This window comes from Tachypleus tridentatus, chromosome 10, assembly GCF_004210375.1.
Source record: "Tachypleus tridentatus isolate NWPU-2018 chromosome 10, ASM421037v1, whole genome shotgun sequence".
Lineage (NCBI taxonomy): Eukaryota > Metazoa > Arthropoda > Merostomata > Xiphosura > Limulidae > Tachypleus > Tachypleus tridentatus.
In genome coordinates this window covers 156,833,308-156,845,896 of record NC_134834.1, presented here as the reverse complement: position 1 = coordinate 156,845,896, position 12,589 = coordinate 156,833,308, and the positions used below count along the sequence as shown (strand labels likewise).

General features: G+C 31.6%; 2 protein-coding genes across 12 annotated transcripts in view; one reads left to right on the top strand and one right to left on the bottom strand.

Annotated features, from left to right (window-relative positions):
- The window catches only part of LOC143230716 (zinc finger BED domain-containing protein 5-like), a 47,224-nt gene that overhangs the window by 9,283 nt on the left and 25,352 nt on the right, over nt 1–12,589 (bottom strand). The window contains exons 4-5 of the mRNA XM_076464757.1: nt 12,283–12,435; nt 2,044–2,232 (exon numbers count right to left, since the gene is read on the bottom strand). The gene's annotated coding sequence lies outside the window, so the exon portion shown is untranslated. The remainder of the gene's footprint in view (nt 1–2,043; nt 2,233–12,282; nt 12,436–12,589) is intronic.
- Nucleotides 1–12,589, top strand: part of LOC143230715 (retinoic acid receptor RXR-alpha-A-like) — a 54,003-nt gene that overhangs the window by 20,102 nt on the left and 21,312 nt on the right. For 8 of the 11 annotated variants that reach the window (XM_076464753.1, XM_076464754.1, XM_076464747.1 and 5 more), the window contains 2 exons: nt 8,958–9,106; nt 9,761–9,873. In XM_076464753.1, coding sequence (XP_076320868.1) covers nt 9,029–9,106; nt 9,761–9,873 — 191 coding nt within the window. In that variant the 5' untranslated portion in view covers nt 8,958–9,028. Of the gene's footprint in view, nt 1–2,181; nt 2,311–2,566; nt 2,797–3,901; nt 4,033–8,957; nt 9,107–9,760; nt 9,874–12,589 lie in introns of those variants that run through there. The other 3 variants (XM_076464756.1, XM_076464755.1, XM_076464752.1) reach the window with 3 other exon arrangements.

Here is a 12,589-nt window from a genome sequence, read left to right as displayed (position 1 = left end):
AACCGGGTTTCGATACTCATGGTGGACACAGCGCAGATAGCAAAGTGTGTAGTTTTATGCTTAATTCCAAACAAACAAACAAGAGATAATAAATCACATAGCAAAGAATTTCGTTTGTGAGAACTGTGACTGTATTTTGTTTAACACATTTAATTAATGATTTTAATTATTGTAATTTTTGTTAATTGTAAACTTAGTGACTTTTACTGCTGATTATATAAGTTTAAGTTTAATATATTATTGTTTTATTTGTGTATTTGGTTTACTAAACGACGACACAAACCAGGGAGGCGTTACGAACTATGTTTTAATATTTTAATTTAAGACTCCTTATGTTTGCTGAAGAAAGTTTTTGGAAGGGTGGGCGGGTCGGTTTGGCATTTTATGGCGCAAAGCAATTAGGCTGTCTGAGCCATTTTTCGAAAGAATTAGTTGCTAACATATGAGCCAAGAAACCTCCTGAGTGTTTAGTTTTGAGAAATTTGGGGGATAAATATTATATATAAAAAAGTTAGTTAGTTAGTGAGAGAGCGAGTTAGCAAATCAGTTCAAGTGCCGTACGTTTTTATCAGTTTATGCTGTAGATACCAGAAGAAAATTAACAAATAAGAATTTATTGGGGAATTAGGCCTGTCGAAAGGTTATCGTTAGTTTGTGAAATTTCTTAAGCTGGAAAACTTTCAGTTAAAATAAATAAAGGGCTTTCCTTTCATTATATGAACTAGATTTTACATTATTTTTACCGAATCAGCAAAAAGTACCAGCTTAATGATAAAAACCATTATAACTCTATTTCTTTTCTTTTTTACAAAAGAGGCGCCAGTTTGCAATGAAATCCCGCAGTTTACTTTTTTTATATTGTTTCTTAAAGGTTTGTTTTGCATGTGACATGAAATATCAGTTGTGGTTGCATAAGCATTACCTTGGAGATGCTTCTGTTGTATGTGATTGATTAATACGCTGTTTTCTTACAGCAGTATGATTATATAAAGATTTTTACATTATTGTAATTACTATATATACACATGCATACACTGCAGAGTAATTTAAAAAACAATGCCAGTTGCCACATTAGTTCTGGCATTGAAACTACTGTCGTCACAATTTATGCACTATTATATTTTCTTTGTGATATGACCGATTGACACACTTTAGATTTTAAAACGTAGGTTAATATCGGAATCTTGTAATAAAATTTTTGAATGATGGTAACCTCTAAAATTACCAGTGTTTCTGGTTTAACACGTATCCAGAAACAATTAATTGTTCTATTATTAATCTCGGGTCTATATATTCAGTTCTAAAAATAAAATAAATGCTGTGAGTGCACTCCTGTGTATATGTAGTAATAATTATTATTACCTCTTATGAACTAATACTCTTTAATCGCAAGCAGTCTATTTTGTTTTGAATTTTGCGCAAAGTTACTCGAGGGCTATCTGCGCTAGCCGTCCCTAATTTAGCAGCGTAAGACTAGAGGAAAGGCAGCTAGTCATCACCACCCACCGCCAACTCTTTTACCAACGAATAGTGGGATTGACCGTAACATTATAACGCCCCCACGGCTGAAAGGGCGAGCATGCTTGGTGCGACCGGGATTCGAATCCGCGACCCTCGGATTGCGAGTCGAACAACTTAACATACTACTTGGCCATGCCGGGCCCACGCAAGCAGTCTATCAATATCAGTCAGGACTAAAATACCTTAAAAACACATACATTAATTAAGACAATCTCTTGTAGCAAATTAATAAAAAAAAAAGAAAATGAATCACCGTTTAAACATTCACGCTGTTAACCATAAAATTACCGATGAGGTACCATATAGACTCTCTGTTAAGATTTTAAAATAATTTTAATAAACAGTTTATGCTCTAAATTACTTATGAGTTAGTTATATTGTTGGTTATTAGATCTATATTAAAGGAGCCACAAAAATAAGAAAAAACCGCTACTATTGCGATCAGTTCTACTAATTAATACTGTGAATTTCCTTTGTGTTTTACATACAAAATAAGTGATTTCACCCAGTGTTTGTACTCACATCTTTACACCGAGTGCTGTGATAAGTGCAACTAGAATTACTCATATCAATACGATACAATATGTCGACTTTATCTCCAGGAACAGTTTGCCTTTCGGTGGAACAGCTTTCAGTCTACAATCTTACAACGCTAAAATTCGAGATTCGATTCCTTGCGGTAGGCTCAACAGATAGCCCAATGTGGCTTTTCTATAAAAAAAACAAACCAACAACAAGAACAACAATAAACAGTATGAAAACAACTCGATAGTTACTGTACGGTTTCAGGTATGTTACCAAAATATTATTCAAGTAAGAAGTGTTGAATCGTATTTCTTTAATATACGCATATTTTCGGTACAAATTATATAACATTACAAGATATCATACTTTAGATTCTGTCGCATAATCAGTCAAGTTTCATGACCTCAATGTAGGATGTTGCGTATAGACCTAGAAATAACACACACAATTATAGTTGCAGATTCTGCCGGTTCATGGGAAGGGGAATAGTACCACACGATTGGCACAGTTTCAGAAGGACTGTTTTTATTTGATATGCTTGGCCTTGGCATTAAGCTAATACATATATGTGAACGGATGTTGCTTCTTTGACTGGTGTAGCAGTTGTAATAGTCCACTTTTGTTGTCATTGATCGTCATTGCCTCTTTTAACAGCTGCTAACAATATTCTGTTCGCAAGAATAAATAACGTGGTTGGCAGCCTGCAGTTTTCCAAGTATGTGGCCAGAAGATGTATTTACGTGTTTAAAGGTACTATATTCGCGGAAAGTGACTGTATACCTGTATCTGTGTACTTTTTAAAACATTGACTCAGGCATAAACAATTTGTTAATTTAAATGTAAGCGCAGATAGCCCTCGCGTAGCTTTGCGCGAAATTCCAAAACAAACAAACAAGCTACACGAGGGCTATCTGCACTAGCCGTCCCTAATTTAGTCATCATCACCCACCGCCAACTCTTGGGCTGCTCTTATCAACGAATACGTATGATAAAGGATCAGGTTCTACAGTTAACACATACAAACTTGATATCTGAAAAGAGAATGTTTAAATATCAATTAGTTTGTTCTTGAGTTTGTTTTTTTTTATTTCGCATTTCAGACATCGCGAATTTATGGACTCTCCCCTCAAAAGAAATTTGATTGTGTTAAATGTGTGTCGAAATTAAGTAATAAATTGAACAACCGCCAAGACTTTATCTTTTATTTGAAAAAGAATGACATTTCCAGCTGGAGCTCATCATTATCAGAATGGTGGTTGTAAATTGTACCACATGACAAAAAGTTTGTTTGTATCTGAATTCGCGCAAAGCTACACGAGGATTATCTGCGCTAACCGTCCCTTATTTTAACAGTGTAAAACTAGAGAGAAGGCAGCTGCTCATCACCACCCACCGTCAACTGTTGGGGTACTCTTTTACCAACGAATAGTGGGATTGACCGTCACATTATACAGCGGCTGAAAGGGTGAGCTTGTTTTGGTGTGAAGGTGATTCGAACCGGCGATCCTCGGCTTACTAGTCGAGTGCCTTAACCACCTGGCCATTTGACGAAAAACGCTAGTTAGTAACGTCATCCTTTTTTAAATAAAAAAATGGAGATTGTTCAACCAATTATTAAATTTTCTTCGTTTATGCAGTTGTAATCATATCCATCCTTTTATGTGTGTTAAAAGGATTGTAAATTAATTGTAATTACGAAAGTAGCGCCCCTTTGTTTTATATCATTCTTTAAAAAAAAAAAAAAAAAACTCACATTTCTGTAATACAGAGAATATTATGTGTTATCCAAGACCGGTCTTTGATAGGACGAAAATCTTGTGAGGGCTACCCAAATCAGGTCTCTGATTGGACAAAAGCCTGCGGTGGCAGTAATGCTTCAAAGAACTTTTTCATACTGCACGAGTAATGACGATAGACACTTTCAACAAAAATTGCAGAGAAGAAAGAAAATAACACTGCAATATAAAATAAACTTTTTATTATTATGTAAATTTATTATTAACTATTCAATGATTACTACCTTTTAACAACTCTGAATATGTCTTCCTTTCAAAATGCATTTGATATTAATATAATTAATTAATTTAAAAACCATTGTATAAACGGCATGAAACTAAGTTATAGTATAATAACATGCTAGAGTAGTTTTAAATTTTATATCTCCTCGTTACAAAATACATGATGTAGAGCTGTAGCATAGCATAATGATAAATAATAATGATCTTGAGCATAATTTTCAATATTTCACGAGTTGAATATTGTTAAACATTGCATAAAAATGCTTGATCAAACAAAAGGTGTTTTGTGAAATATAGGACGTTACGTTGCTAGAGATATATACAGTACATGAGTTTTGTTTTATTGGCAGGGAACTGAGGGAAGAGTTTACTAATTGAGATGTGCAGAGAAGTAAACAGTTAAGACTAAAAAACCTTTGGTTTTGCAATAGGATAGAAACTTATCTATATGAGTAGTAATATGGCAGATCTGTAAATATAATCTAGAAGGATACCAAAATAGTTTATATTTTAAGTTTCACTTAACCTATAAGGAAAAGGTCTAACTTGATTTTCTGTCAGAGAAGAACCTCCCTAGACATTTTTATGCATACTATAAAGTCAAAATATAGTTTAAAAGTTTTTTCTCTGACACTTTATTTCAGGGTATACCATGTACAAATAAGAATTGGCACCCATTCTTCTACTAACTATAGAATCAGAACTAAACCCACCATAGATTTCAAATTGTTATCCTTAAACTTGCTACTGATATTTATCATTGTGAAAAGTTGAAAGCCTATATTGTCAACCAATTAGAAACTGGGAGTGAAACGATTGTATGAAAAATCTTCACCTCACAACTTCATCTGCAAAAATAGAAGACCTTTCTATATAAATGTAGAATAATTACAATAATTTCTATAGACAATTAATTTAATAGTTTTCATTATAAAAGCATTTAAACTAATTTTATTTTATTGTTTACCATTTTTCTACACATGGTAGACAAATTTGCTATACTGTTAACTTATAGTATTGGGCCATATTTCCAGGTAAAATAGACCAGATACAAGTTTAAGTAACTTCTCTTCCTGACACATTTGTCTGTTTGATCAGAAAGCTAGGTGAATCAAGATTTGGATTGATGTTACAGTGACTATTACTTCAAGATATCTGATATACTACAAACTGTGAACAAAATGATTTTTGCATTAAAATAAGCTTAATGTGACATTGAACATTCCCCTCAATATTGTGCTTAAACTAAATGTTGAACTCAGCTTTCAAGGAACATTTGGTTTTAGATGTAGTTCATGTTATTGTAAACTGTCTATCATTGTGGCTAAAAGCTATGTTGGTGGTCTAAAGCTAATGTGTGTCTGAACAAATGCTATAAGAAAAATATATTACCATTAACATGTTTTAGAATATGTTTCTTTTGAATTTAGCTAACACATGCAGAGTAGTGTGGATGACTTTGTGTAATATATTTACTTATTTTACTAACTAAAAGTATCCATTAAGGAAGCAAAAACTGTATAGAGGACAAAGTTAGATAATGTGCCCTTCCTTTTTTATTGGCCAAGCGTGTTAATGCATTCGACTCGTAATCTGAGTGTCATGGGTTCGAATCCTGGACGCACCAAACATGCTCACCATGGGGGCATTATAATGTGACGGTCAATCCCACTATTTGTTGGTAAAAGAGTAGCCCAAGAGTTGGCTGTGGGTGGTGATGACTAGCTGCCTTCCCTCTAGTCTTACACTTGTAAATTAGGGACGGCTAGTGCAGATAGCCCTCGAGTAGCTTTGTGCAAAATTAAAAAAAACAAACAATCCTTTTTTTTTTTATTATTAAATCCATAAAGACCTTATCAGATGCTAAGTGCATACTTTGCTTTGTGGAAGGTAATAACTAATTCATTTAACTGTTTAATTATTTGTTTCTTTAAATTAATAGCAAAGTGTCTATAAAAAATGGAAAAATGCCCTATTTCAGTGTTTTTTATTCATTCTAGGGCAAAAACTCCAGAATAAACTAGCTAATGTAAATATTCAGACAGTTTTAAGTTTCTGTATCAAAAATTATGGCAGTCAAACCAGCTAACTATGGGTGATAGTTGCTAACACAGAGACACATATATATACACACACAATAAATGTTTTGTAGCAAGAATGAATATACTTCACAAGACAGTGTATTCAAATTTTTGATAGTTTTTCTAAAGTATTTAATATTGAATTAAAGTGACATTTCATAAATAATAAACATTTACAAGCATGCAGATTTTGTTCTGATTTACATGTAGTGTTTAATATATAGTTTTTCCTTTTTAGCTGGCAGCTTGTTTGTTACAACTGTTTTATTACCTACATATACAAACTTACAAGGTTTAATAAAGTTTATGAAATTTTGAAGGTTTTTGGTTGCTTTTATGTTAAAATAGAGATTAGAGACAAACATTAAGAACTGTCTCTAGTCTCTTTTTCTCCAAGATTGAAGTATAGATGGACAACCACAATGTTTCAAAAGATGCAACATTTTACAAAATTAACATGTCTCACCTCATACATTTAACAATAATGAATGGAAAACATTTACCAGTCACCAAAGGTTTTGGAAAAAGAGGTAAACAATGTGATAGTATAATGAGCAGTTCATTTGAAATTAAAAGTAAAATTAGAAGTAGTACACTTTTTTTCCCTAATCATTTCATTTTATGGTATGTTACTTTAGTCTAACATAACCCTCATATTACTGAGTTGTTTATTATTCATTATTGAACATAGTAAATAATTTCATGATTTTGCTGCATAGCAAGTAAAGAATGTTGGTATGAAATGATTCATTTTCTAGGTAAGACTTGTAGGGGACCTTAGCAGTAATTAGTTTTAATTGTACTATTGATAACATTTTGTTCATAGTTTTTAAGTGACTCATATGTTATCAGGAACCCTGTAATAAACAATGTCTTTGACCCAAAAGCAAGTTGTTGCATAAATATTAACCTCATTGGTAATTGTAAGTTTAAACCTATCATTTTCACCATTAACTGTCTAAAATATGCATTTAGTAATAGCATTAACAAATGTAGATATCATTCATATAATTATAGAATGTAGATGTAATTTTAACAGTGACTAATAAATGTTTGAATAAAAAATTGCACATTATCTGTGTACAGTTTTTAACTTTAATTCTACATAGTTTTAGCATTGAAAGTTATTTGATATGCTGTTGTTTAAACATGTTTAATTTTATATATACACATACACATTGTTTATGTAAAATTTATAAATAAAAGCTAATGATAAATTACTTTGAAATAATATACAATACTGTACATTAAATAAATAGCTACAGTACTTGTTTTATTTAAGGCTTAAGACTGTACATGTTTCTTACAATCAACTGTCACACCCATTTTTTAAAATAAAACTTATTTTTCACATTGTTGATGAAAATATAATAAATATGCATTTGTGTCTTCAGCTGTAATGATTCTCTTCTATGGTAGTTTTACAGATTATATTGTTTGTTTTTCCAACATGTTTAAATAATAGGACTGAAAGAGTGCTGAAAAATATCCCACCATAAAATTTAAAGATTGATTGTGAGCAATGAAAGTAAAATATTGTTTCTGGAAATTTGAAAATGGTTTTAAAATGATAAAAGATTATAAGTTTATTAAAAAGTTTCTTATTTTATGTGAAGTATGTTGATTTATGGTTAATAATCATCAAAAATAATTAACCACAGAAAGTGTTTTATTAAATATGGAATGAATTGTGATTTGTAGTTTCTTATAAGGATTTTCTTTAATCTAGAGTAAAATTTTTTAGATCATAATGTTGAGATTTATTTTCTAAGTGACTGTGAAATAACAGTCTATAAAAGTGTCACTGTGACAGTGTGAGTTAGACACTGTACTTATTTCAGGAAACACACCTCTAAATATTTACTTTGTTTTGGAAATAAGATAAATAACAAAATATATAGTCACTTATTAAAACAGATACTGAAATTACTAAAGTATTGATTTTTTTGAAATTTTTATATGGCTTTGGTAAAAACCATAGAAGACACTTGTAAGGATCTTTTAACTTATTAAAAAAGAATAATTTATCTAAGTATTGTTTAACATGATGATTTGCTAAGCTTTTAAAATCCATAGTGAATATTATTACTTTCAGTGTTGGACACTTTCTAAGTGCCCAAGACAGGCCCAGATTATTAGTTAAGTGGGATAGAACTGCTTCAGGTGGTAAAAATATAAAAACGTTTTTATGTTAATTTTATCTTCAATAGAATTATATATCTCATATTCACTTAACCTTCACTGCTGTGTCTTACTGACTAGGAAAATTTGTTAGGATAAAAACCTTATAACACAAATGTTTTCAAAAAGTGGACCTTTCTTCTTTAGGGGCAAATTGGGAATGGAAACTTGGAAAATATGTTTATAGGAACAGCCACTGTAAGATAATCAATTTAAATATTAAACCTTTATGAAACTGGATATTAATAAAGTGCTTTACACCTTTACAGCTAAAAAACTGAGAAAAATAAAGTTCTAAATCCTGACAGTTTGAAGTAAAATGCAGATGGGTTTGTTAAAATAAAAATTTACTAGAAATTACAACATTTCCTTTCTGTAAAGTTATATCTGCATTTACTGAGGATGAAATTTTAAGATACTTTCTATGATGGCAAAGTACTTAAGGCCAATCTTGTTTAGAGAGCAGTTTTGTATGCAACATTTTCATGAAATGTGTATTTGCTTAATTTTTATCCTAAATATTTGTATTAAATACCTTAATTAACTAATTAAGACTGTTGTTAATAGGTTCAAGATGCATAAAAGTAAGAGAAAATACATTAAAAAAATGTTACTCCATCCTTGAATTCAGGTGGAGTAACCAGTCCTTTGTCACCAACCAATGGCATAGGGACATCAAACTTTGCAGTGACTACAGCAGGGATGAACATAGGTGTTACAAGCAACTTTTCACATCCAAGCTTTCCTGGAATCCTTGCCAATAACTTTGTTTTGCAAACTGTAAGTTTTTTTTTGAGAATCACTTCTCATGTTTGTTTGATAATTTCCCCAAATGCAAGACCCATTGATACCAATGTGGTAGTAGTTATTCATTCACCTTTTCATATAACCTGTATATAACACTTTGAGCATGACCATACAGCAGATAAGAATACTATCTAGTTAGATTACAGATGGTAGCACTCCATGATATTGGCTAGAAGTTTGATGGGCTTAGTTTAGGATGTTTACTGTTTAAATTGGTATATGTATTAACTCTCATTGGCATATAATATTCTCTCTATAATGTGATTAATGTATGAAACCAGGTTTTAAGTACATAGAAATGAGAATAATTTGTAAAGTTTGTTAAAATCACATTACAAAATCTTGATGAAATCCATAGCACTTTTGAGAGGAAGAACTGTTTTTTTTTGTCGGTTAGAGATTTTTTATGATATATTAAATTATACAAGTTGAGAAAATAATAATAATTTTACTTTTCATCCTGCCTAGGACTTGGATTGGTAATTTCTTTAAAAGTATATTTTTGCAAAATTTTTATGGTGTTATGTAACATAATGTTGAAGACATAAGATATACCAGTATGTTTGTGTGTTGTTATTACTTTCAATAATTTTTTTCAACATATATATATATATATTGATTTTTCAGAATTCTTTACAACAACAGAACAGTTTTCCACCAAATCATCCACTTAGTGGATCCAAGCATCTTTGCTCCATATGTGGTGACAGAGCATCAGGCAAGCATTATGGAGTATACAGGTACTGTGTAATTAGCTGAACGTTTTGTGTATGTAAGCTCTAGCCATAACTTGAAAAACAGTTTTAATACTTTGAGTCAAATCTCTTAATTGTTTTTGTAAGCCAATAAAGAGGTTAAAATTCAGAGGTAGCTTTTTTCTAATTTACAAAGAATATTTATGTTTTCACAGCTGACATTGCTAAAGAGACTGTTATAAGTTGCTTCACAGCTTGTATACACAGGGAATTAAAATTTATCCCTTTACTATCAAGCATTTGTTACAAGGGTGTGATGTATTATCTTGTTTGCTTGTCTCTCAAGATAACTGCATGTAAGAACAGTAAAAGGCTGACTTGAGTTTTTAAACATTTACTTAAATATAAAAAAAAACACTTTAGAAATTCAAGTAGTCTTCGATATTTTTAATCCCTAGAACTGTAAGTTGAGTTCTTAACTCCTTTGTGTATTTTAAATGTACAGAAACCAGGAAAAATTGGAAATTTGGCAAAATATCCTAAATTCTATATATTATTGAAGACATTCCTTACATAGAAACCATATAATATTGAATTAGCGTGAATTTTTTTTTTTTTTATATCAAAGTATGCCTTTTAAGATCTTGCAAAATGGCAATAGCAGGCATACCCTGTGGTTAATAATGGACAAAATTAAAAACTGGAATTTATAAGTTTACTGTCAGTATGATAGATGGTCAAAATATCAATTTGATGTATAATTCCAAAAATTTTAATAACATATCAAGTTCTTCTATATGTAAAATTCTGATTGAAAATTTTACTTCAGGTTTCAAGGTAATGTTTTTCTCTTTGGTAACATTTGCTTTTGCATTTTTTTCCCTTAATGCTTAAGCATTGAATCATAAATATAGAAACAAAAATAACAAGGTTGTATAACTAAAGTACTGTTAATCTTTCATTCTCTCAGAGGAAACTGGTATGGTCTTATCATTACTTTGTGCTAAATCTACTTATCAAACCCCAGTGAAAGTAGTATTTTCTCTTTAGTAGATGAAACTAACAAGCTTCAAACACTTCAGTTTAATTTTCTTTTAACTATCTGAATATGATGAATTATAGTAATTGAGAGTCAATTTTCAAACTTCCATTACTAAGATGCAATGCTTTAACTAGATGAAATCTGATAGTTGTTGGCCCCTAAATTTCTAGGTTGGTGTATTTTCTGTTACTGGTATTTTTTCTTTTTATAACAGGAGTAGCTAGAACACTTACCATACAACAGCTTCAACTTTGCATCTAACAAATTTGTCTAAAAATCTATAATAAATCATGGTGTGAATCACTTGGTAGCTTGAAAAACAAGAAATGACACTTCCTTTTTGTCACTAGGTGCTTCACCTAATGATCATTGATGATTTAACAGAAACTCCATAATGTTGTGCAAGGGGCATTCTTAGTCATTCTGAAGCCCTGTGCAGAATTCAGTAAATGGGGCCCCATAATGATAAGAAAACTGAGGGCCCTTCCATGTGTGGAGCCCTATGCAATTGCCCACTTTGCCTTATAGGTAAGACCGGCTATGTATTGTGTATACATTGCACTTCAACTACTGCTCAATGGCTCAGAAAGTAAGGGATCATGATGCCCTTTTGAAAAGTCAGCATTATTTCAACTATGTGACCATCTGTGCTCAGAAAATTGAGCAATAACCATATGGTGTAGTGGATATGCTGTATTTTACATTACTACTAGAAGCTCAGAAAGCAAAATGCACTACACCATTTCAGCCAGCAATCTTTAAATTACTTGATTGTCCTAGCTGTAATCTTTAGATAATCAGTCCCTCACTTGCTGGGGAAATAGTTCTAATTAGTGGAGGCCATTCACCAGTGACATGCTCAGTCCCTCTTGGTTGATTGTCCATAGTGTGGACCAGAACAGCTTGGGAGATATGTGGAGACCTTCTCAAGTTGTCTCAGGTTTGGCAGGTGTCAAACTTCATGTTGATGACCCTCAGTTGCTTTTTTATCTTTTGGTTGTGATGCATACACCTACATATCAAATAAGCAATTTTTTCAGTAAAAACACTTGAAATTTCTTCTTCCCTTATACTTGAGGTATTTTCATATAAAACAAAGTTTCTTACCAGTATCAAACTGGTAAACCTAAAATAACTGCAAATTTGACCAAGAAATAAGGGGAGTGTTCTGAAGGTGATTACTAAAATGAATTTTGTTGTTTATGAAATAAACAGGTCAGACACATTTTAGGGACAGTTAAAACAATCTTTATTTAGACACACACACATACAAAAAGTGTGCATACCATCACAGATAAGTTGATAATCATCCATACTGGATCATTGAATAGTTCATTGGCTTTCTAGTCCTATATAAAAACCAAGTACAGATGAATATAGAAAGTACATTCAAATCTAAAATGTAAACTCACCTTCTTTGTACTGTTGAGGGTGTCACCTCATAATTTCTGTTCCCTAAGAGTATTAGTTAGCTGTCATTTTCAATCACTGTCATAATCAGCCAGCTTGAATATTTCAGTGCCAACTCGTTCAGTTCAGATTCTGTACACAATACTGAAATATTCCTGCAGGCAGAGGAGACATTAGAGAGCAAAGAAATGGAGCAATTAGAATAAAACAAAGGTAATAACTTTCTGCACCATGAGTAGCTGTCATAACAGTATGAAAACTAAATAATCAAAAATTTTAAAATTCTATATCACTATAGAAGTAAACACA